At 39.2% G+C, this 22,488-nt stretch overlaps 1 protein-coding gene across 2 annotated transcripts in view; it reads left to right on the top strand.

Moving 5' to 3' along the window:
- Nucleotides 1-20,508, top strand: part of UGT8 (UDP glycosyltransferase 8) — an 88,961-nt gene extending 68,453 nt beyond the window's left edge. For both annotated transcript variants that reach the window (XM_021001356.2, XM_021001355.2), the window contains 4 exons: nt 7,070-7,212; nt 9,592-9,668; nt 13,087-13,306; nt 17,720-20,508. In XM_021001356.2, coding sequence (XP_020857015.1) covers nt 7,070-7,212; nt 9,592-9,668; nt 13,087-13,306; nt 17,720-18,083 — 804 coding nt within the window. In that variant the 3' untranslated portion in view covers nt 18,084-20,508. The remainder of the gene's footprint in view (nt 1-7,069; nt 7,213-9,591; nt 9,669-13,086; nt 13,307-17,719) is intronic.
- The last annotated feature ends 1,980 nt before the right edge of the window (nt 20,509-22,488 follow it).

Below are 22,488 nucleotides of genomic sequence, written 5' to 3' on the forward strand. Positions count from 1 at the left end.
TCAGTGGTGTCAAATAAAAAACTGAAAGACGCATTGGAGCAGTTTTCCCTCTGATTCTGCAGTGTTTTTAAAAAAATCTTTATATTGTGTCTTCTGTCCAGTGGCCATAACAATTAAAATGAAAAGAAGCCAGCACAATTTGAAACCCAGACTCGAGCCATTAGGTTTACATAATGGATAAAACTTCGGGCAAGTAGATGAAACTTTCCAAGAATATTGTGACAGCACAGGCCTGCTGAGTCAGGGGACAGCACAACGGAATATGGACAGTTATAAAATTGCTAATTCAACTCAGCACACACTTACTAATTGCCTGTTATGTGCGCTGAGGATACAGAGATGAAATGAAACAGTCATTGATTATTAGAGCCGGAAGGGTCCTTAGAGGTCATTTAGTCCAACTCCTTTTTTTTTTCTTTTGCAGATGAAGAAACCAAAAATCAGATATGTCCCTATAGTGAGTAAGTGGTAGAGTCAGACTCTGTGACTCCAGGTGCAGATCCTGGCTCTGTTACTTATTGATTAACTGTGGGCATCCTGAGCCACTCCTAGTAGGTGGCTCATTCTGTCACCCTATTTTCACTCTCCTCCTGGCTCATACTTTCACAAAGCCTTGGAGGAATTTCTTTCAAGCCAGTATAGGAAATTCCTGTGCCTTTAGAAATCACAATGTGAAGTACTTTGGGGTCTGGGGTAACTCAGGATAAGCACTCATGTGGAAATGACTGAATAATGCCACTGCAGAAATAATGTTATTACAATGAGTAACAGTAATATATTATGGACAAGGAAAAGGCAGAAGTATTCACTGTGCTCAGATATTCATTTAGAGATTTAGTTGCCCTGAGATCAACAAAGTATTTTTGCTGTGTCTTACCATATGAGGTTTTGATACATACGTAGATGTGTGATCCCATAAATGTAGGTATCTGATGAGGTAATCCACAACACATCTGGCCTGCCTGTTCTGGGCAATTTTGTTCACTCCTTCCCTTAAACCTCCCATAATATGCTGAGGAAACAACGGTGAGGAGAGGAACAGTCCTCCAGAGCTCTTGAAATTTCATGGATCCCAGTAGATCCTCCTGCTATTCCTTGAACAGGACATTCATCTCTTAACTCTGGACCTTTGCCCTGGCTGTTGCTTCATACGTGGTACACTTTTCTTTCTTACCTCTGCCTCCTGGCTTCTTTCAAGTCCCAGCTAAAATCCCATTTTCTGCATGAAGCTTTTTCTAGTCCTCCTTAATCTTAGTGACTTCCCTCTGAGACTCCCCCCTTTTCCATTTTATCCTATATGTACCTTTTTGTATGTAATTGTTTGCATGTTGTATCCCTCTTTAGATTATGAAAACCTTGAGCAAGGAAAAAATATATACACATATAATATTTTACATATTACATAAAATATATTTGAATATGTATTTGTGTTATGTACATATATTTATGTTCATGTATATATTTATGTATATACATATAAGTTTATGCATATATAAGTTTATTTGTATTCTCTCAGCACTTAACACAGTGCTTGGCACATTTTTAAGCACTTAATAAATAAATGCAAGTTGACTGATGGACGTACGACTGGAACTCTGACCTTAGACCCTTCCACACTTCCCTATTATTATTGAGAGTACCACCATCTTCCCCAGTCACCAAGCCTGACACCTAGTATTATCCTTGACACCCCATTCTCTCACCTTTCCCACATAGCCAGTCTGTTGTCAGAAGCCTCTCAATTTTTCCTTTGTTGTGTCCCTCACATGTACCCACCTCTCATTTCTAACACTGCCATTACTCTCATTATTTTAGAGTATCACTTCACTTCTAGTCTATTGCAGTGGCCACTAGTTGGTCTGCTTGCCACAAATCTCTCCCCATCCCAGTCCATCTTCCGTTCAGCTATCAAAGCGATCTACTAAAGCACAGGCCTGACCATGTTACCCTTCCCCATCACCACCAGTAAAATGTCCAGTGTTTCTCTGTCATCTCTAGATTTAAATATAAAATCCTTATTTTGGCATAATCCTTCAAAATCTATGCCCCCCTACATCTTTGTAGTCTTCTTACATCCCTACCCTCATTCTCTTCAGTTTAGTCCTTTTCCCCTACTCTTCTTCAAACAAGACATACTATCTCAAAGCCATGCATTATCACTGACTATGCATGGGATGCTCTCCTTTCTCAACTCTGCCTTTTAGCTTCCTGGGTTTTTTCAAGTCTCAGCTAAAATCACACCTTCTACAGGAAGATTTTCCTGCTCTCTCAATTCTAATGCCTTTCCTCTTTTATTTTATTTTTTTTCTTATTTTCTTCTTATATAGCTTGTTTGCACATATTTGTGTGTGGTCTTCTGCAGTAGATCCTGAGCTTCTTAAGGGCAGAGACTGTCTTCTGCCTTTCTTTTTATCCCCAGCCCGGCACATAGTAAGTGCTTAATAAATGTTTATTGACTGACTGACTGACTCTATCCATTCTCTTTCACTAGGTGATTGGCTTATCTTGTTTTTTGGTTATAATTTCCCTTTTTGGTTATAATTTCCCTGATGACATCCATTATACCATTTCACGTATGCCAGCCTTTGTTAATATGTTGGCTCATGCTTTTCATTCAGCTCTTCATTGTTCTTCAAAGCCTGTGCTCTCTGACTGTTAACAGGTAGTAAAGTGGAAATGCCTCAATAAAAAGGCTACCACGTTAACTTTCATTAACAAAGAGAGCACTGTGAAGGGAACAGGAAATCTACCTGTGTAAAAGAAAGTATGTTTTGGGCCCATTCTTCTCTAATACTATTGATTGTATAGTATGTAAATAGAATAGGCCATATTGTACTTTTAGAAGATCTGGTAAATAGAAGTATGTATAGAATGGTTCTATACACACACACACACACACACACACACACACACGTTTGTGTCTAATATAGCCATCTCAAACATGGGAGGAGGGAGGGGAAAAAAAAGAAAGTTACATGATAACTTTATATATTTAAAAGGAGTAGCAAGTAGTACATAATGGATTTACAATTTTTTTATAATCATATTTTTTCTATTCTACTATATGACAGAAATGCATAAAATAAATAGAATTTCTAAAAAAGAAAGAAAATTATCATGTGTTACCCTTTGGCAGAGACATTTCATTATTTCTTGTTGTCATTACATACCAAAAGTCTTGTTTGAGGGTAGCACATACTTCTTATTCTTGGAGTAACAAAACTATGAGGAAACTATGTCACTGTTACATGGTTCAGCATCAGAAATAGGTATCATTTGATCAGTGGAAATGACATTAAAGAGAAAGCATTACCACTTGTTCTGCTGCTCTACTCTAAAGACCATGGGACTTTTGTATCTGACTTGCAACTGACTTCTAAATGTGTTGTCTCCCCCATTAGAATGTGAGCTTCTTGAGGGCAGGGGCTTTCTTACTTTTCTGTTTGTATCCCTGACACTTAACAACATACTTCAGACCAGAATTTTGGTGCTATGGGTTGGACCAGAATGCAGAGGAAAAATGTGTAGAACTACCAAGTGTAGCCCAGACCAGATAAAAATGTAATTGGGAAATGTTTGACAGTACAATTTAGATAATGTCAATTTGTGGTTTTCTAAGTTGACATGTGGTAGGGAGGGATCTATTTCTGTTTGAGTTTTGACACTACTGGCTTAGCCCAAGGCATAAAAACAGTTACCCAGACACTGAGAGAGATGTGGTCGGAATGAATGGAGACTGGGTAGTATTTCAAAATGAGAAATGCAGGCTCTTGTTTTTTCCTCTCCATGTGTCTTCTTTTTCATGAAAACTAAACTCTCTTGGCATGAAGCTGCTTAGTATTCATCTTCCTGCACAATGTCTGACATAGCCAAAGTCTAATCCAATGTACTCCAGTGTCAGAAGAGGGTGGATGTTGTAGAATGGTATTGTTTCCAGACAGCTCAGAAGAGGCATAGCAGTTGTTAATCCATTTCCATATTTGTTGGTTGCCCCAAAGATACCTGCCTATACCTACATACGCACATATAGCATAGAGAAAATTTACCCTTTCTGCCAGATGCGTGTACAGGGAATTGCTATGGAACCAGTGAATTGTGATCACCTATACCCATACAGTCACGTTTCTTTACCTGTTCAGTGGATTATTGATTTATAGATAAGGAGGACCTTAGAGTTTGTTGAGACCATTCCCTTCTGTTTTTCCAATAAGGATTCTGAGGCCCAGAAAGCTAGAAAGTGACTGAGGCCAAATTCAAGCCTACGTCTTCATGATTTTAGATCTAGCTCTGCATCTCACTGTGTCACACTGCACATGTAACTGTTGGCCCTTCTTGGGTAAATTAGAATGTGTTCTGGAAAAATCTTAGGCTGGTGAGATAAAGTAAAGCTGTTGCCTCAGTTTGTTGTGAAAGAATTTGAAGTTACCCCAATTATCCTTATTCTTAATTCATTTCTTTTTCTTTTTTTTTTTTTTACTAAAGTGAGGATTCTTCACCATTTTTGGTGTCATACCTCTTTTTAGCCTGGAAAAGCTTATGGACCCCTTCTGATGATTATGTTGTTGTTGTTATTGTAAATTTATAATAGAAGTAAGTGCTAAATTTCAATTAGAAGTTAGTAAAAATAAATATAAATGTGTGTGTGTGTGTGTGTGTGTGTGTGTGTGTGTGTATCTAGTTCCCCCCATTCAATTTTGTGGATCTCCTGAAATTGAACCCACATTGAGAACTCCTAAACTACATTTTAATCTGAAGTTTTCTTTTTTTTAAGTGGAACATATTTATTGATTTTAGATATTCTATTTATTATCCTCCTTTCTTGGAGCTGTGGATGGGTCCACCCATTCTGGAAAGCAATTTGGAATTACATACAAAAATTACTAAACATTTCAGCTCTATCACTGCTAGGACTGTAGCCCCAAAGAGATAAAAGAAAATGGAAAAGATCTTATATGTAAAAAAAATGTGTATAGCATTTCTTCCTGTGGCAGCAAAAATCCTGGAAACTAAAGGGTGTCCATCAGTTCTAGAATGGCAAAATGAATTGTGATGCATGAAAGTAATGGAATACTATTGTGTGGTAAGAAATGAGGGAAAAGATGATTTCAAAAAAATATACAAAGACATGTACAGAAGAACAGTTTGTGCTACAACAATAAAGTTCTGAAACAAACAACCTTGAAGACTTACTTAAACTAATGGAAAACAAAATGAGCAGAACTAGGAGAACAGTTTATATAGTAACAGCAATGTAAGGACAGAAAAACTTAGAAACCTGGAAGAACTCTGGTTATGGCCTTTCATTCTACCCACTTCCTGACAGAGAGGTGGTGGGCTCAGAGTGCAGAATGGTGTAGGTATTTTTTTAGATATGGCCAGTGAGGAAATTTGTTTTTGTATCACCATGCATATTTGTTTTGTTTCTATTGGGATAGGGACTTGGAGGGAGGGAAAAACAAACAAACAAACATCTGTGTGTGTATGTGTGTGTGTGCATATACGTATATATGTGTATATATGTATGTATCTGTTATTTTTCTTTAAATCGTAATATAAAAGCAAAAATGAACAAAAACGTCCTTAAAATACAAATGTCACTGCCTTCTTGCCTTGCACTTAGTAAGCATGGTGTCTATTATGTTGATTTGAATTGTTAGGACTCCTAGAAATCAGCTTCTGTGGACAACCTACCATCAATTATCTATGCAGCTGAAGGCTAGCAGTATGTCAGTTAATTCGAATTTATCTATCCCTAAGCATTAATTGGACACTTAACTTGCTATAAACCCAATGATGTACCGAAAGCCATTTCTTAATGGCACAGAATGAAAAGCCAGGGCAGATTGAAGAGGGGAGGAGGGGGCAGTTCTGGGACCACCTTTTAGGAAAATTTTGGCCTGGAAACCATCCCATTTAATGAGCGGTTGAGGTAGTCAGGAGGAGTTCTAGCCAGGAGAGGAAGATTTGGGTGTCTAGGCTCACTCGTTTGAAGGGCTGGTTCCTGAAAGAGGAATGAGACTTGTTCTGCTGGGCTCCAGAGGGAGCTAAGAACAGTGGGTGAAATCGGCACAGAGGCAGATTGCAGCTCAAGATAAGAATCAATAAAGCAAAACAAACTTTGCAGCAGTTTGTGCTATCCAGATGTGAAATGAGCTCATTCTTGAGGTAGTGCCTTTTTCCTCACTGTAGGTCTTCAAGCAAAGGGTAGATGACTGCTTACTGAGTATTCTGTAGGAGCTGTTCTTGGTCAGGTACAGGTTGTTTATGACCTGCGTGCCAAACCTGACCGATCCATCTATCTCCTTTTAATAATGTAAAAATCGGGGCAGCAAGGTGGAGCAGTGGATAGCACCGGCCCTAAAGTCAGGAGGACCTGAGTTCAAATCCAGCCTCAGACCAAAACTAGCTTTGTGACCCTGGGAAAGTCACTTAACCCCAATTGCCTAAAAATATTAAAGAAAAGAATTTTTAAAAAATGTGAAAATCATTCTTAGCTTGCAGGCCATACAAAAATAGCTGGCAGGCCAAATGTGGCCCAAGGTCCACGGTCCTAAGTGGCCTCAGAAGTCCTTTCCAACTCTAAAATTATATGATTTTTTTTTTTGAGATCTTACCTATAGCTTTCAGTTTTACACTCTTGAAAGTACATACCATCAGTTCTGGCCTTTTGACATCATTGATCTCTTGAGCACCGATTGCTGAGATTGTGTTCCTATGTTATCATTACGGCATGCAGTAATTGTCTGTCACTCACCAGTTCAGATTGATATATTTTTTGTCACTTTTGCTGATCTTTTCCAATTGAACATCTTACCCCCTTCTTTATATGGAATCATCAAAATGATTTTTTGTTTGAAATTAGATTGCTAGGAACCTACCTCTGAAAACTAGTCGTTTGTTTTTTTAAATTCTATGCTATATTTTGGGTAATGTTCCTGAGCACTTAAAGATGGAAATGATATTATTTGAAGTGATATTTGCCTGATACAGAGACAAAACGTTATTCTACAGACTGATCGTTGGATGACCTGATATTACATGAAGTTAATTGATTGTTTTGTATTAACAGGATCTCCAAAGATGGGTGAATGATGCTAATGAGCATGGCTTTGTCCTGGTGTCTTTTGGAGCTGGTGTAAAGTATTTATCAGAAGATATCACCCACAAACTAGCAGGAACCTTGTCAAGGTTGCCACAGAAGGTGATTTGGAGGTAAGGCAATAAGAAAGCCAGGGAATATTTATATGCCTTTGATTTACATAGCATCTGCCCCATCGTTGAACTCTTGGGATCCAGAAACATGCTTTTTCAAGGTTAGATGGTAACTCAGAGTTCTTCATCTGGTTTCTCAGTGAATTGAAATTTAAGGGAGAATTTAGTGAAATTATCTAACTAATTAAGGGGATATCAGATCTATAGCTAACCAAAGTTGGCATAATGGCAGCATAATTTCTCATAATGGGAAGTGCTCAAATTTATTCTAAACTTGATTTCTACCTCTGAAAACACCTTTATTTCCTTTTAATTACAATTTAGACATTGATTTGAAGCATTAAGGCAGCTAGGCAATGTTGTGGATAAAGTGTTGGGCTTGGAATTGGGAAAACAGGTGTTCAGATTCCACCAGTTACTGGCTGTGTGATCCTTGGCAAATCCCTTAACCTCTCCCAGTCTCAGTTCCTTTATCTGTAAAATGGGGATATGAATAGTACCTACCTCTTAGGTTGTTGGGAATATCAAGCAAGATAATGTAAAAGGTACTTTGCAAACCTTAAAGGGCTATATAAATGCTATTATTATTGTTGCATTATCATTATTATCATTATTATTATTATTATTATTATTATTACTAATTAAATGCATATGTACAAGGCACTGTGATAGGCACTTGGGATACACAGGTGAAAAATGACAGTCTTTGCCTCTAAGCCACATACACATATTATACATATAAATGTCTCAGTTTATTGCACCTGCTTTGGGGGCACTTTGATATTTCCGAAATAAGAATATTAATGAGACTAACTATTCCCCCCTCAGAACGTCCTCTATTTGTTTTCTATGTACTTCTGTGTATACATCTTGTCTCTCTCATTAGAGGCAGCTAGCTTGTATAATGGTTATGGTTAGAGCATTAGGCCTGGAGTCAGAAAGATCTAAGTTCAAATATGACTTCAGACACTAACTGTGTAACCTTGGGGAAGTCAGTTAACTTCTGTCTGCCTCAATTTCCTCAACTATACAATGAGGATAATAATAGGACCTACCTCCCAAGGTTGTTGTTGTTAGAATCCAGTGAGTTAGTGTTTGTAAAGTGTTTATTATCTTGCCTGGTATATAGTGTGTGCTTATCACTTCTCCTTCACTTTCCCATTAGAATGTAAGCTCCTTGAGGGCAAGGACTGATTTTGTTTTGTCTTTGTGTCCCTAGTGATTAGCAGAGTGTCTGGTACAGAATGGGGAACCAGGGTTTCCACAGAAAGTTACCAGGAGAAAAGGAGTTATCAGTAGAGTATAGGTAGTCTGAAAGACTAGATTCAGAAATCCAGAGGCTTCTCCTGGATCGTCACGGTAGCAAAATAGACAGCCTCCTTTGAAAGCATGATAGCCTTCTTATAACTGATAAGCTAACTAGTAAGCAAAGTCCTTTTCTCTGTCTAACCATGAAACAAACAAATGTGGAGGGAATGAGCTGGTACAGACTGGGAATTATGTGTGTCCAAGGGCTCATAGTTCAGAGGGAAGTGTTAGTGTTCCAGAGAGAGGGAACTTAGAACGTGGAGAGGCTCTGAAGGGGTTCCTTCCTGGTTCACACACATGCAGTAAAAAGGGACCTTTTCTTTTGGCCCACTCTGATGTGTCTTCTTTGGTGGACCACAATTCGTATCACCTAACTTATGTTCACAATTGGTGTACACACCTGAATAGCAGGAGGAAGGCAGTGATGTTTTCTCCCTACATTACCCCCCCCCAGTTCTTGAACATGTGAGTTTGCTTTAGTTCCATGGATATTCATCCAGTTGTTCACCCAGGCTTGAGGAAGAATGAGCTTTTTCTGAGCCACAAAACTGTCCCTGATTCTGTGACATTTCTTTGTTCCTGAGAATGGCTGTCTCCTCATTAAAATCCTATCCTAACTACCGTTTCATACATAGGTATATGCATATGAACTTTCATGTTCTCTGCGTGTATAAGGAATGAGACTGAAGAGAGGTCCTTGTCTGGACAGCCTCTCTCTTTGTTTTCCTCCCTTCCTCCCTCCCTTCCTTCCTTCCTTCCTTCCTTCCTTCCTTCCTTCCTTCCTTCCTTCCGTATAGAGCATGCTTCTTGCCCTCATGGACACCACAGTCTATTTGGGCAATAAGGTGGAAACATGAATGTCTTTTTTGTCATACCCCAAATAATGATAGTACAGAAAAATCATCAAATTGATCTTCCTCGTTATTAAGTCAAACATGGTGTATTTGACTGTAATGGTGTAAAGGAATAAATTGCTAAATTTAATATATTTTAATTTGTTTTGCATCTAGTCATGTACATTTTTCATATCTCTGTATTCTGAATGGTTTCTCTTCTAACTTTGCATTTTAGGTATTCTGGACTCAAACCAAAGAATCTTGGGAATAATACAAAACTCATAGAATGGCTACCCCAGAATGACCTGCTTGGTGAGGCTGTTATGTATTGCATCTGTTTGTTGTTAATTGTGGAAATGAAGTCATCATGTTTATATCTTGAGAACTATGCAAAAATACTTTTTTTTTCAGATAGTTTGATCCTTGGATTACTGGAGGTTTATGATAAGTTTTATCAAATAGTTTGATTCTTAAATTACTCGTAGGCTTCCTAAATATTCTTCTTGTTAGCAAATTATTGATTATATCTGCAAGGTGTAATACAATTATACGTACATATAGTATTTTCCTATCACAGAAACAATATTGTCATTTTGTACAGCATTTGAAAACTTTTTTCAATGTACTTTTAAACTTATGTCATTTAAATTTTCACAAACATCCTATGAAATTACCACCTAATTCACCCTGATTTTGCAGATGAGGAAACTGAAGTACAAAGATGTCTAAGGAACTAGCCCAAATTTGCACACAGCTAAAAGATGGTGGAGATGCAAGTGCAATCCAAGTCTTCTGAATTCCAGCCAACTACATTTTGGTGTTTAGTTGAATTTAAAAGGTCACTGAAAAAAAAAAAGAAGAATTTAGTAGGGCGAGAGAGTGAATGGGATGAAATTTTAACCAATCCCTTTGATTCTGTGATACTTAGTTTTAAATTGTGGAAATGTCTTCCCATCTTTTGTGTCTCTTGTGTGATTTTCTAAATGTTTGTCACAGGAAGTCTACCCCATTGCATTGAAGGCCTTCCTTGATTTCTTCCAACACCACAAGAGCGCTCTGGCTGTCTGCCTGTCATCTTTTCCCATGTAACGAGCCCCACTCTCTCTCTCTGTCTTCCAATTGCTTGATGACAGCCTTTGCCCTTATCCTTCTGGGTTCCTCTTTGGTGCTGTGTTGCAGTCCGCCATACCTAGCATAGGCCTCCTCATTGCTGCTTTATGATCTTTAAATTGAGGTTCATGCAAAAGGACAACTAACTCTTACTCTGGGCATCCGCACCAAGATACCCGCACTGTGTTGAGGAGTTGTTCCTAATTGTTCCACATCCTTACCCAAGTACATCTTATTCAGCTCGGTCACTTATCTTTGCATGGTTTTCCATTCCCATCCGAGTATACCTCACTTCCTCATGGTGTATTTCCTTTCACTCCTTCTGACTCACAACCCTCTCAGCATCACCTCAGTTGCTCAGACCACAACACTGTGTTCTGTTCTCTATACAATAAAACGCTACTGTCAGCTTGCTGTCCAAACAACCAGGGATCAACATCCTGACAAAGCCGTTCTGATTACTAGCATCAGGAGGCCTTTCTGAGTGTCCCTTAATACCTTACAGGTAGTCAGTTGGTAACCTCAGATAGCTCTTTGGTCACAGAGAACAATTTCTTCATCAAATTCTATCAATTTTCCCTCCATAGCTAAGAACGTACTTTGAGGGAGAACTATCGTGACCTCTCTCCCTTACTCATTGTAGTGAATTCTACCATATTTTAATAAGGTTTCCCTCTGGATTAGTATTTTTCCACATTCTGTCCATTTATTCAGGGTCTGTCCACTTCCCAAGCTAATCACTGCCTTCTCTGTTATTCCTTCCTTTTGTTATTAGTCTTTCTCTGCATGGGCTTCTCTTCTCTGCATTACTCTCCCATTTTTTAATGATCTTCACTTACCTTCTCTTTAACTTATAGTCTTGAAGCCTACGTAGAGTATTAAGAGATTAAGTGACTTGTCCACAGTTACATAGCCAGAAAGTCTCCTTGAATGCAGGTCTTTGTGATTTTAGTATTCTGGCCAAATACAAGGGTCATTGTAAATGCCATCACCTCTAAGTTAAGGGCACGATCAGTTGTGTGCTAATAAATGTTTAACTGGTGGCTTTCTGGGGCAAAAATGTTCATATGACACAATTAAATCTCATGCTCAGTTTTTCTCAGTCAATTTCTTAAATTTAGCCAATCAGTAGAACAATAAATTAAAAAAAAAATCCTCACTCTCCTCTATCTATAAGTTGATCTCTCAGCTCTCGATCTAGAGTCCCATGAGTCTATGGCTTTGTTTTAGGACAAACTCCGGCTTCTCCCTTTCTTCTCCTCCCCTTTCTTTTTGCTCTGAATCTTTCCCATCTAAGACTCCTTTTTTTCAACTCTTACTTCAACCAGTAGCTTCCTAGCAGCATTGAAAAAAACAGCTCCAGTCTCTCTTGGGCCCTTTCCTTTGCCATGGCCTATACTGAATCATGTAATGTTCTATGGCCCCCTTAGGTCCACAGAGACCTGAACTGTTTTTGCATGTTCTGATCTGGACTGTCATCTTTGAGGGTCCCTCTAGTTGTAAAAATCTCAGGATTCCATTTGACCTGGGCCTCTTTAGTAGGTTGGTTTAACCTACTGCACCACAAAATGTGAGCTGTCTTTATACTAGCCTAATGATGTGGTTAAACTGCCTGAACTCTCTGGTCTGCCAGATGAGTGTTTCCCAAACTTGATACAGTAGAAGGAATGGTGGATCTGGAGTCCAAGGAGCTGGATTCAGAACACGAACACACACACACACACACACACACACACACACACACACGCGCGCGCGCGCGCATGCACATGTGTGTGTATGTGTGTAAATAAATATAACTTTTCCCCTCATTTAGCAGCTCTATTCTCATTGTTTCACCAGAGGCAGTGTTGGATAATGGGTGGAGTACTGAACCTTCAGTTAGGAAGCCCTGGGTTCAAATTCTGACCATGGAGTCAGCGGACCTGGGTCCAGATGCCATTTCTGATGTTTGCTACCAGTCCGACCAAGAGAAAATCCATTTAAACTCCTTGACCCTCAGTTAACTCATTTATAAAAGGAAGGGATTAAACCAGGTGGCCTCTGTGGCCCTTTCAGCTCTAGATCTGTGTGATCTCTGATGGTTGACCTAGGACAACTCATTAGGGCTTTTCTTCTAAATCAAAGGAAAGATACAGTCTACAGTCTGTATTGATGAAGAGAGCTCCCATACTGGTAGTTCCCTCAAAAATGATAAAATCTCAGCTCACTCAAATTGAAAATAAAATTGTTAAAAATGTTTCTTCAAAGCCACTTACCAATAACCAATTACAAAATACCAATCTTTAAAGCCATTACCTATAACTTATTCAGAATTGTTTTCAGTTTCTAGAAACATCTTGTGACAGATTTGTATCTGTGCAATAGGAGCTCTTTACTTGGGGATAGATTGATGGGGGGGAGGTCTGTGAATTTGGATAGGAGAAAAATTACATCTTTGTTTCCACTAACTTCTAACTGAGCCTTTTCTTTTCCCTCAATTATAAATTCATTCAACATGTATTCTGAGAAGGGGTCCATATGCTTCAAAATACTGTTAAAAGGGCCCATGACCCCAAAAAAGGTTAAGAAAATCTCTACTGTACATGTAACATTCCTGTTTCATCATTGTTCCCTTCTTTAGGACACTCAAATATTAAAGCCTTTCTTAGCCATGGTGGCTTGAACAGCATTTTTGAAACTATGTATCATGGAGTTCCTGTGGTGGGTATTCCACTCTTTGGAGACCATTATGATACAATGATCCGAGTCCAGGCAAAAGGCATGGGGATATTGCTGGAATGGAAGTCAATGACTGAACAGGACTTATACGAAGCCTTGGTTAAAGTTATTAATGATCCCAGGTAATGAATATTTCCTAGTTTAATTTATTATTGAAACAGGTGAAACATACAGGGTAAGAGGTTTTAAAATCTCTGTGCATGCTGTCTTATGCATAGCTTCCTTCCATCATATAATGGAAAAGTATTACAACAATATAGTGTCCATATTGTGGCTAGAAGTTACCAAGTTTCTCCCCAGCATCAGTTAGAGCAGCTCACCTGCCTTGGCCCTTCTGTATAGGTCTGTTTACTGAAGCTGCTTGATCCATTCTGGGCTGACCAACCCTTCCCACAGCCTCCTGCTCAAAAATGGGCAGCTTTCTTATTGTACCTGGCTTTCAGAATGGTTACATGCATTATGGCATGCAGTGAAGGCCCAGGTTCTAACTCAGGGGACTTTTGTCTTGTTATCTTTAGGTTGAGGTCATAAGGGAAGTGTCACTACATTCAGGACCAAGCGAGGATTGTCTCTTACCCTTGGGCGTATGGTAATAATTTGTTCTAAGACCTGATAATGCCCAAGTGAGGCCCTTTCTTACTGTCCTGCATAGCACTCTTGTTAAGGTCCAGATTCCAATTTACATGCAAATGTTGGCTCTGATTTCCCAAAGGAATTTTCATCCAGATTTGCATGCATAAATGTAGTTTGTCGTGGGCATTTTTGTCTATGCCATAGGCTTTTCTAGAGGTTAAAAGGTGATGCCCTCAGACACAACTAATTCTGTAATTTTGGAAGAAGAACCAAATAATAAGACTCTCCATTGTCAGTAAACCCAGCTGAGCCCTGCTCTACCAAGTAAGTCTAAAAACACCTATCTGTATAGCAGGGGTATCTTTAAAGTCCTGGATCAAGCAGCTTTTACAATCCCATCTACATTCCTTTCCTTTTTCAAAGTCTGACTTTGAAACATATGTGGCTTTTTCTACAATGAAGAATTTTATGAATAATGTGTGAATTTTAAAACAATGGGTGATAAAGCACATTTACTGGGTAACCAGTGAGTAAACTGTCTATAATATTTGAAAATTTGAGTCTTTGGGCCAGAGGGCTTTTATGGCCTCTTTTCAGTGGGAAGATTGAGGTTGGAGCTCCCTAATCTAGAAGTTCTCCACTTCCAGAGGGCAAGGAGAAAACACTAGATCCTTAACAGCTCAATGAAAGGGGTTTGTCAGTGTGGAGGCAATTTTTTGTAAATAGCATCCTCCAAATCCAAGACTGAACTGGGCCTCAGAAATTGTCTAAGAAATGAAGAGGCTGTTCCAGTTGTCTGTCATCATCGGTATAGAGACAGTTGCTCTGGCAAACTGGTCTGGTCATTGTACTATCTAAGAATTTTGTATCTGTCAGATCAGTCAGCTATTAAATACTGTGATTAAGTCAGTGTGCTAGGCGCTGGGCATACAGAAGCAGAAATGAGACATTCTTTGTCCTCAGAGAATAAGTTAACATTCTAATCCAGATGGTTCCAGGGTTGTCCCAAAGCCACTGCAACAGTTTGGGACAGGTCTGAGCTCAATTGACTTGGGGATAAATATGTAAAGAATCATCTGACAAGAGACTGGGCCTCTTGCGGCCTCATTGAGTAGATGAATGTTTGTATTCTTAATGTGGCTTTATAATTTTAAAAAGAATTGGTGGTTTACAACAGCTGAGGGAGATCAGTAATACAGGTAGGTAGTACAGTACCCTGTTGTACAGATAGCGACAGCTTGGCATGGCAGATTGAGAACTGGATTCAAAGCCTAGAATACTGGCGTTCAGGTCACAGCTCTGACATATCCTGACTGTGTGACCCTGGGCAAATGACTTAACCTCTCAGGGTTCCAGTCTCTTAAGACTGTAAATTGCAGAGGAGGTACCAGCCTGCTCTGAGAAAGAGAACTGCCTCACGTGAAAGTTCTTTATGCTAATGAAATCATGGGTCCAGTTGGTCAGCCCTATTTTATAGATATGGAGATAGGTTTAGACAGATGATCAAATGCCTTATCCAAAGTAACCAGGCTTATGATATCCTTTTCCAAGCTTGTGATATCAAATGTCCAGAGAAGCCATTTCAAATATGACTTACTTTCATTTTCTAGCAGCGAGATTTAAGTTGTATCTGAGGGTGGATTTTATTATTGTTATTTACAAATAAATGATTAAAATTCATTTTCTAGGTCTCTCTAGTGTCCCAGTTTGACATTGATAGGATGATCTTTCTCTCCATGAACATTTCCTAACCACTAAACTTTGTAATAGGAAACTTCTGTTTCTCTTTTATTAACCCATTAGAAGTAATATTAAATTTCACAGGAAAGGGTTAGACTCTGAAGGTTCAGAAGCCAGGTTATGCTATTACATCTTTTAGAAAAGTTAAACTTTATTCTATTATATTATTATGTGTATATTATGAGAGTCTGGGTGGCTTAGTGAATAGAGACCTAGTCTTAGAGTCAGGAATACCTAGGTTCACCGTATACCTCTGACACGTACTTGCTGTATGTAACCCTGAGGAACTTTAGCTTCTCATTATCTTGGGCAACAAGGAAGGCGACTGTCTGCCTTGGCAGAAGAGGTTTCCTCTTTAGGAGTTCCCAAGTTGATAAAGTCACAGGTCCAGTCAGTCAGTCAATATTAAGTGCCTACTGTGTGCCAGCCGCTGTGCTGCGTGCTGGGGATACAAAAAGAAGCAGAAGATAGTCCCTGTCCTCAAGGAGCTTACCATCTAACAGGGAGACAACATGCAAATAAATATGTACAAAGCAAGCTAGATAAAGGATACAAGGTATACTGGATCCAGGAGATGGAGCTTCTTGCTCCTGGAACAGCCATGAGGCCAGTGTCACTAGATGGAAGAGCATGTGTCAGAAGATTGGAAAGGTAGGAGGGGTGTAGGTTATGAAGAGTTTTGAATACCAAATAGAGCATTTTTTATTTTATCTTGGAGGTGATTATAAGCTATTGAAGTTTATTGAGGGGTGGGGAGTGTTTTGACATGGTAAGACCTGTGTTTTAGAAAATTCACTGAATGGAGAATGGATTGGCGTAGGGAGAGATGCAAGACAGGCAGACCCACCAGCAGGCTGTTGTAGTAATTCAGATGTGAAGTGATTGGCATTTGCACCAAAGTTGTGGCAGTGTTAGATGAGAAAAGGGGGCAAGATTTTGTGGAGGTAAAATCAACAGACCCTGACAACAGATTAGATGGGGGGGGGGGCAGGCGGGTTAGAAGTAGTGAGGAATCCACCATGACTCCTAGGTTGTGAGCCTGAGGGACTGGGAGGATGGTGTTGCCCTCTACAGTAGTAGGGGAGTTAGGAGGGGGAGGAGGGTTAGGGGGGGAAGATGATGAGTTTGGCTTTGGACATGTTGAATTTAAGATGTCTACTAGACATCTAGGTTGAGATTATGAAATGAAGTTGGAGATAAAAGATTGGAGGGCATCAAAGAATTTGGAGCAGGATAGACAGATTCAAGAATCACAACACAGATTAAATTCATGGGAGTTGATGAGATCACCAAGTGAAGTAGTATAGCAGAAGAAGAGGGTAAAGACAGAACACCTATGGTTAAAGAGCATGATCTGGAAGAGGATCCAGCAAAGGAGACTGTCAAGGAGTGGTCAGATAGGTAGAAGGAGAGCCAGGAGGGAGGGGTTACCTGAAAGCCTAGAGATAAGAGACTAACAAGGAGAGAGTGATCAGCTGTATGAGACGATGCGGAGAGGTCAAGGAGAATGAGGACTGAGAAAAGGTCTTTGGATTTAGCAACTAAGATCATTGGTAATTTTGGAGAGAAAAATTTTGGTGGAATGATGAGATAGGAAGCTGGATTTTAAGGGGTTAAGAGAGTGGGAGAAAAGAAAGTGGAGGCACTTATTGTAAACAGGGCATTTTCAAGGAGGTTATCAGCCAAGGGCAGAAGAGATATGGGATAATGGCAAGTATGGAAGGTTCAAGTGAGGAAAGTGTATATTTCTCGGCTATTGAGAATGAGCCAATAAAAAGGGAGAGATTGGAAATAAATGATAGTATGGGGGATGGCTGAGGGGCAACCTATTGTCCAGTGCAAACACACCACCACCATTGAAAACATTGTCATGGGAATATTGTGAATAAGTAAGTTAGGTACTTTGAGAAGTTATCTCCCACCTGCTCCATTATCTGAAACCACAGGCAGGCCAAGAAACCTATTAAGGGACCATTCACTTGTTGTCTTAGTGTGTACAGCTGGTCTGGTGTGAGTGCCTGCTTGTTAGGCAAAGCTACCATAATCATGCCTTCGACAAACAGTGTATCTACAGAGTGAATCTTGTCCTGTTTTGTCCTTCCTCCCTTGCATGATGTACTTACCCACTGCACAACAGACAAATTGTTATTATCAAGTCCCGTTCAAGAATGTGGGATATTAACGTTTTAAACCTTGTTTTCTCCTCACTTGTTGTCACTTAGCTACCGTGCACGTGCCCAGAAGTTATCAGAAATTCACAAGGATCAGCCTACTCACCCTGTCAATCGAACTGTCTATTGGATCGATTACATTCTCCGTCATAACGGAGCAGACCACCTACAGGCCGCTGTTCACCGCATCTCTTTCTGTCAATATTTTTTACTGGATATCGTCTTTGTGCTGTCACTGGGTGCTGCCTTACTTTACTTTGTTTTGACAAGAATGGTCAAATTCACCTACAAACAAAGCACACGTTTCTGGTCTAGAAATGAGCATAGCACTGTTAATGGACATTACCACAATGGAATCCCCAATGGCAAGTATAAAAGGAATGGCCACATTAAACATGAGAAGAAAATGAAATGAGCCAACCCACCTACAGTGTCTTGAGGAATCAGTTCAGTAGTTGAATTTTTATCACTGTAACTTAGTCTAACAGCTACTTAAAGGAAAACCTCAGTAAACAAGTCTAACACTTCCCTAGGTAATCTTACAGGATGAAATTCTCTGGAACTAAGATTTCTTAAAAAAAAAAAAAGGCACAAACCTAAAATGCAAAAACGTCTTATTCGTAATACTGATGCAGAGAGGTTATTTTGGCACTGGCATTTTTAGCAGCCTTAATTCTTTGAATCAGTTGGATGACCCTAACAGTTTTTAGTTTTAAAACCAGAATGTATATGACCCAGGTAAGAAATTTTTTGTCCTCAAAAAAGTTTTTTTAGTTTAGTTTTTTTTTAATGCTTATCTCTTAATTGAGAGAATTTCAGCTAGCTACATATTAAATTTGTTGAAGTCACAACAGTTCTGAGAATGAGATTGAGAATAAGGCCATGATCCCAGAATGTTTGGCACCCAGAAATTTAACAGGTTGTAGACTCAGAATATTACTATGAAAGAATGTGTCCTCCCTAAACTGAGCAGTGAAGGAGAAAATGATCTTTTTACTGTACATAAACTCTTTTGGTCTCTGCTATTGAAAACATGAAATTAAGTAAGGGTACAAATGATTGTCACTTAAGATGTACACATATTTTTGTTTTCTTCTTGTGTTTTCCATTTACCAATAACTTTCCTCTGGACAAATTTTATGGGATTTTTAAAAAAATAATTTAAACAAAGCACACATGTGTTATAGATAATAATTAAGAAGAAATGAAGCTCTGACAACGACGTCCTTGCAGAAGGTTTGACCTTATACGCATAGCATTGTGAAAGGGTCTGTCTCTCTCTCTCTCTCTCTCTCTCTCTCTCTCTCTCTCTCTCTCTCTCTCTCTCTCTCTCTCTCTCTCATCCTTTTCTTCCTTCCTTTCTTCCTATCTTTCTCTCCATTCCTTCCTTTCTTTCTTCCTCTCATTTTTTTTTGGGGGGGAAATTGGTATATAAAAAATACTTCAGGTCTTTCCTATAATAGGATATTTATACCTAAAATTTGTTCCATTTGAACAATTCTATATTGGAAGAGAGAAAAAAGTAAGCATCTTCTTTGTTCCTTATTGGTTTGGGCCGCTCTATCTTCATTACATCATTGCCAATATTTTATGCTCTCAAAACAGGACAAACACGTATCTTAGCTGGGAACTGCCTTTTGACAAGAGGTTTAAAATCAAACCATATGTACCATACATAAAGACCACGGAGATCATGTCTTTCTTTTCCCAGCATGATCTCCATTGCTCCCTTCCCCTGGCAGTCTCTTTCAATCATTGTGGCTGACATGGGACATCAACAGTATTGAATTGAGAACAGGGATGCAGGAAATTGGGCAGAATAAAACCAAAACGATCCATCCTGCAGAAACTGTCAGGGTCGGCAACTATGAGTTTATTTCCATGTCATTCTGTTTACTTGGTGTTTGCACTACAGATGCGGAGTGTATGCTTTATTTATATATAGTTTTAAATCCCACGTCTCACTGAGGGAAGGGAAAAGAACCATTTATCTAGTGTTGTTCACTAACATGGGAAATGTTATGAAAATTAGATAAGAGTATGGAAGAATCACCATCATACACAGTGACGCAACATTTTATTACCAATCCCACCAGGAGCCACCATGCCATTGTGCAAATTCGTGTCACAAATAGGTTTCTGATATACAGTGCAGACAAGTGTGCTGCTTTCTGAATACTTGAAGAAATGGTATTATAAATAAGCCTATTAGCTATGCTTTTTTTCTGTTTTCTTTTTTCCTTTTTTTTTTTTTACATTCTTAGCATGACGGGACAATTAAACGAGCATGCATAAACACAGGCAATGATTGGTGGGGTAGTAATAGGACTTAGAGTGTATGAATGAGCTGGTTTTACTGTTTTTGGTATTGAAGAAAGTAGCTAGTACATGCACTGACCGGATGATTAAGCCTAAGTTAATCTCCACTGTGATAAAACAAACAAACAACTTAAACAATAAACATGAATTTAATAGAGAAAAATGTTGTTGGTAATAAGTTTTTATTTTGGTGATGTTTCATAGAATTATGTGCGTCCACTATGCTGTCTTCTTGCTCTCTAGATTCTTCGTGTGTGCGAGCATGAACACATCTATCTGTGCATCGTGCATTCTGTCTGAGGCAGCTTTTGTCCTCATAATTTGGGGGCAGTTAGTGTCAAACAGCATAAATGCACTTTTATATCAGAGCATCACAGAAGTAAAAATGCCAGGCACGGATGTGCACGGAGCATTTTGTTTCTTCATAATAAGCTTATTGTTGGTTGGTTTCAATAAATAAGAGTGATTTCAGGATTTGCACACTTGTTCTTAATCCTCCAATAAAGTACAATGTTCAAGAAGCTTGGGTTGTCTTTCCTTAGAGAAACAACAGATTCAAACCTCCTCATAGCTTTCCAAGGGGTGTCAAAAGCAAACGAATTATGTCTTTTTCCTCCCTGCTTAGTGTCACAAGGTAGTATGACAGTTGGCCTTGCCTAGCTGTGTGACTCTGTACAGGTCATGGCCGGGGGTGTGCTGAAGCCAGCTCCACCGAGCTCTGGAGAGCAGATTGTGTAATTTTCACTTACACCTCAGACATTGGCAAACACTGACTGAACGTTTACACCTTCTGACTTTGGCAAACACTGGAAATCAGGACTTGATTTATGGTTCTGCTGATTATCTAGATTTAACAAAGCAATGGAGAAAATGTTATATAATGCATGTTAAACTTTAAAGTATGTCATGTATGAGAGCCAGTTAAAGTTTATCAGTACATCCTTGCATATGATTTCTTGGTGCTAGGCAGCTTTCTAAAGCTCTGACATTTCAGAGAAAGGGCCAACCTGTACTGGAAGAAGGAATTTTCTTAACTCGGAATTCCATGTAGCAATGAAGTCTCAGGTCCAGCTTCTGTCCCTATTTTGGGGACCACTTATTCTAGGTCACTGACACCTGGCCTCAGAGATGGGGTAATAATGGCTTTTCTCTTTAGAATTGGGGGAGTAGCTGTAACAGAACAAGGGAGGTTGGGGGTGGGAGGAGTAAGCTTCACACACTGCTAAGTTTAATTTACATAACATTTTCTCACTTTCTTAAGTCTAGACCTACAAAACAACAAACCAAGACCTAACTTCTGTCCTCAGAGGTGTAAATGCTCACAACTACAAATTTAACAATTGACTCTTGAGAGCTGATTTGAGCTGGACCCCACACAGCCCTGCTGAAGGTCTGACAGTAAGGGATTAAGAGATGCTGTGTTTCTCAACATTCTGGATGGTGGAGAGCAGGAGAGGGAGGGACTTAACAGAATTTAATCTTCCCCTGCTTCCTTCCCTCTCTCTCACTGCTGTAACCTGGGTTTCTGGGCTCACATGACCCTCTAGGGTATTTAAGGCTAGGCCAAGTGTTGCTCTGATTGGCTTTTAAAAAAACAAAAAAAGCAATACTGCTTTCTTACTTAGTGTGAAAGCTTTGTTGCTAATTGATTTTTTGATGTTGGGACAAGTCATATCCTTTCCTGGACTTTAGTAATTGTTTCTCTTTTGACCAGCAAGCCTGAGGATCTTCCCCATCCCAGTTAGACTTTTTTTTTTTTAATCAAAGGGGCCATTCCTTGACCCACTTCTTCAACTGGCCTATTCACTGAATGGGTGTTGCCTCACTCAAAGTGAGAACTGTGAAAGACCTTAGCTTAAAAAGACCAAGGTCTCCCACTGTATCCTGGGCCATCTTGGCTGTGGAGGATAAAGTGAGCCTTATGACTTTGCAAAGCCCTTCCTCACTCAAATCTAATCCATTGCAAGTCATTGCATCATCTCCATGGTGTCATGGTGACCTCTTTGAGAGCAAAGGACAAACCACAAGTTTCCTAATGTATAAAAGCAAGAATGTTGGACTAGATAAATTGGTGCCTTTCAACTCTGAACATTCCATGAGAAATGTATGACAGTCACATCATCTTATGTGCAATCACACTATTATCACCTCCAGTCCAGTGTGAATACAGGAAAGCAGATTTGGCCACCCTTCAGTTGTAGAGGGAACACTTAACTCTGTAAGTTGCTACTTGCTCAGTTAGGAAGGGCAACCTTGGGCTGGCTTTTGAAATTTTCTGCATTAATAATAATAATAAATTTTTATATATAGTGCTTTAGGTTTAAAAAAATGCCTTTAAAATATTATCTCATTTTATCCCCAAAATAACCAAGAATTAGATGATATTATCTGCAATTTACAGATGGGGAAACCAAGGCAGACAGATTAAATTATTTCCTTAGAGCCACACAACTGGTAAAGCACCCCAAGGCCAGATTTGAATTCAGACCTGACTCCAGGTC

The sequence above is a fragment of the Phascolarctos cinereus genome, unplaced genomic scaffold (assembly GCF_003287225.1).
Source record: "Phascolarctos cinereus isolate Bilbo 61053 unplaced genomic scaffold, phaCin_HiC Scaffold_9;HRSCAF=440, whole genome shotgun sequence".
In the NCBI taxonomy this organism is placed as follows: Eukaryota; Metazoa; Chordata; class Mammalia; order Diprotodontia; family Phascolarctidae; genus Phascolarctos; species Phascolarctos cinereus.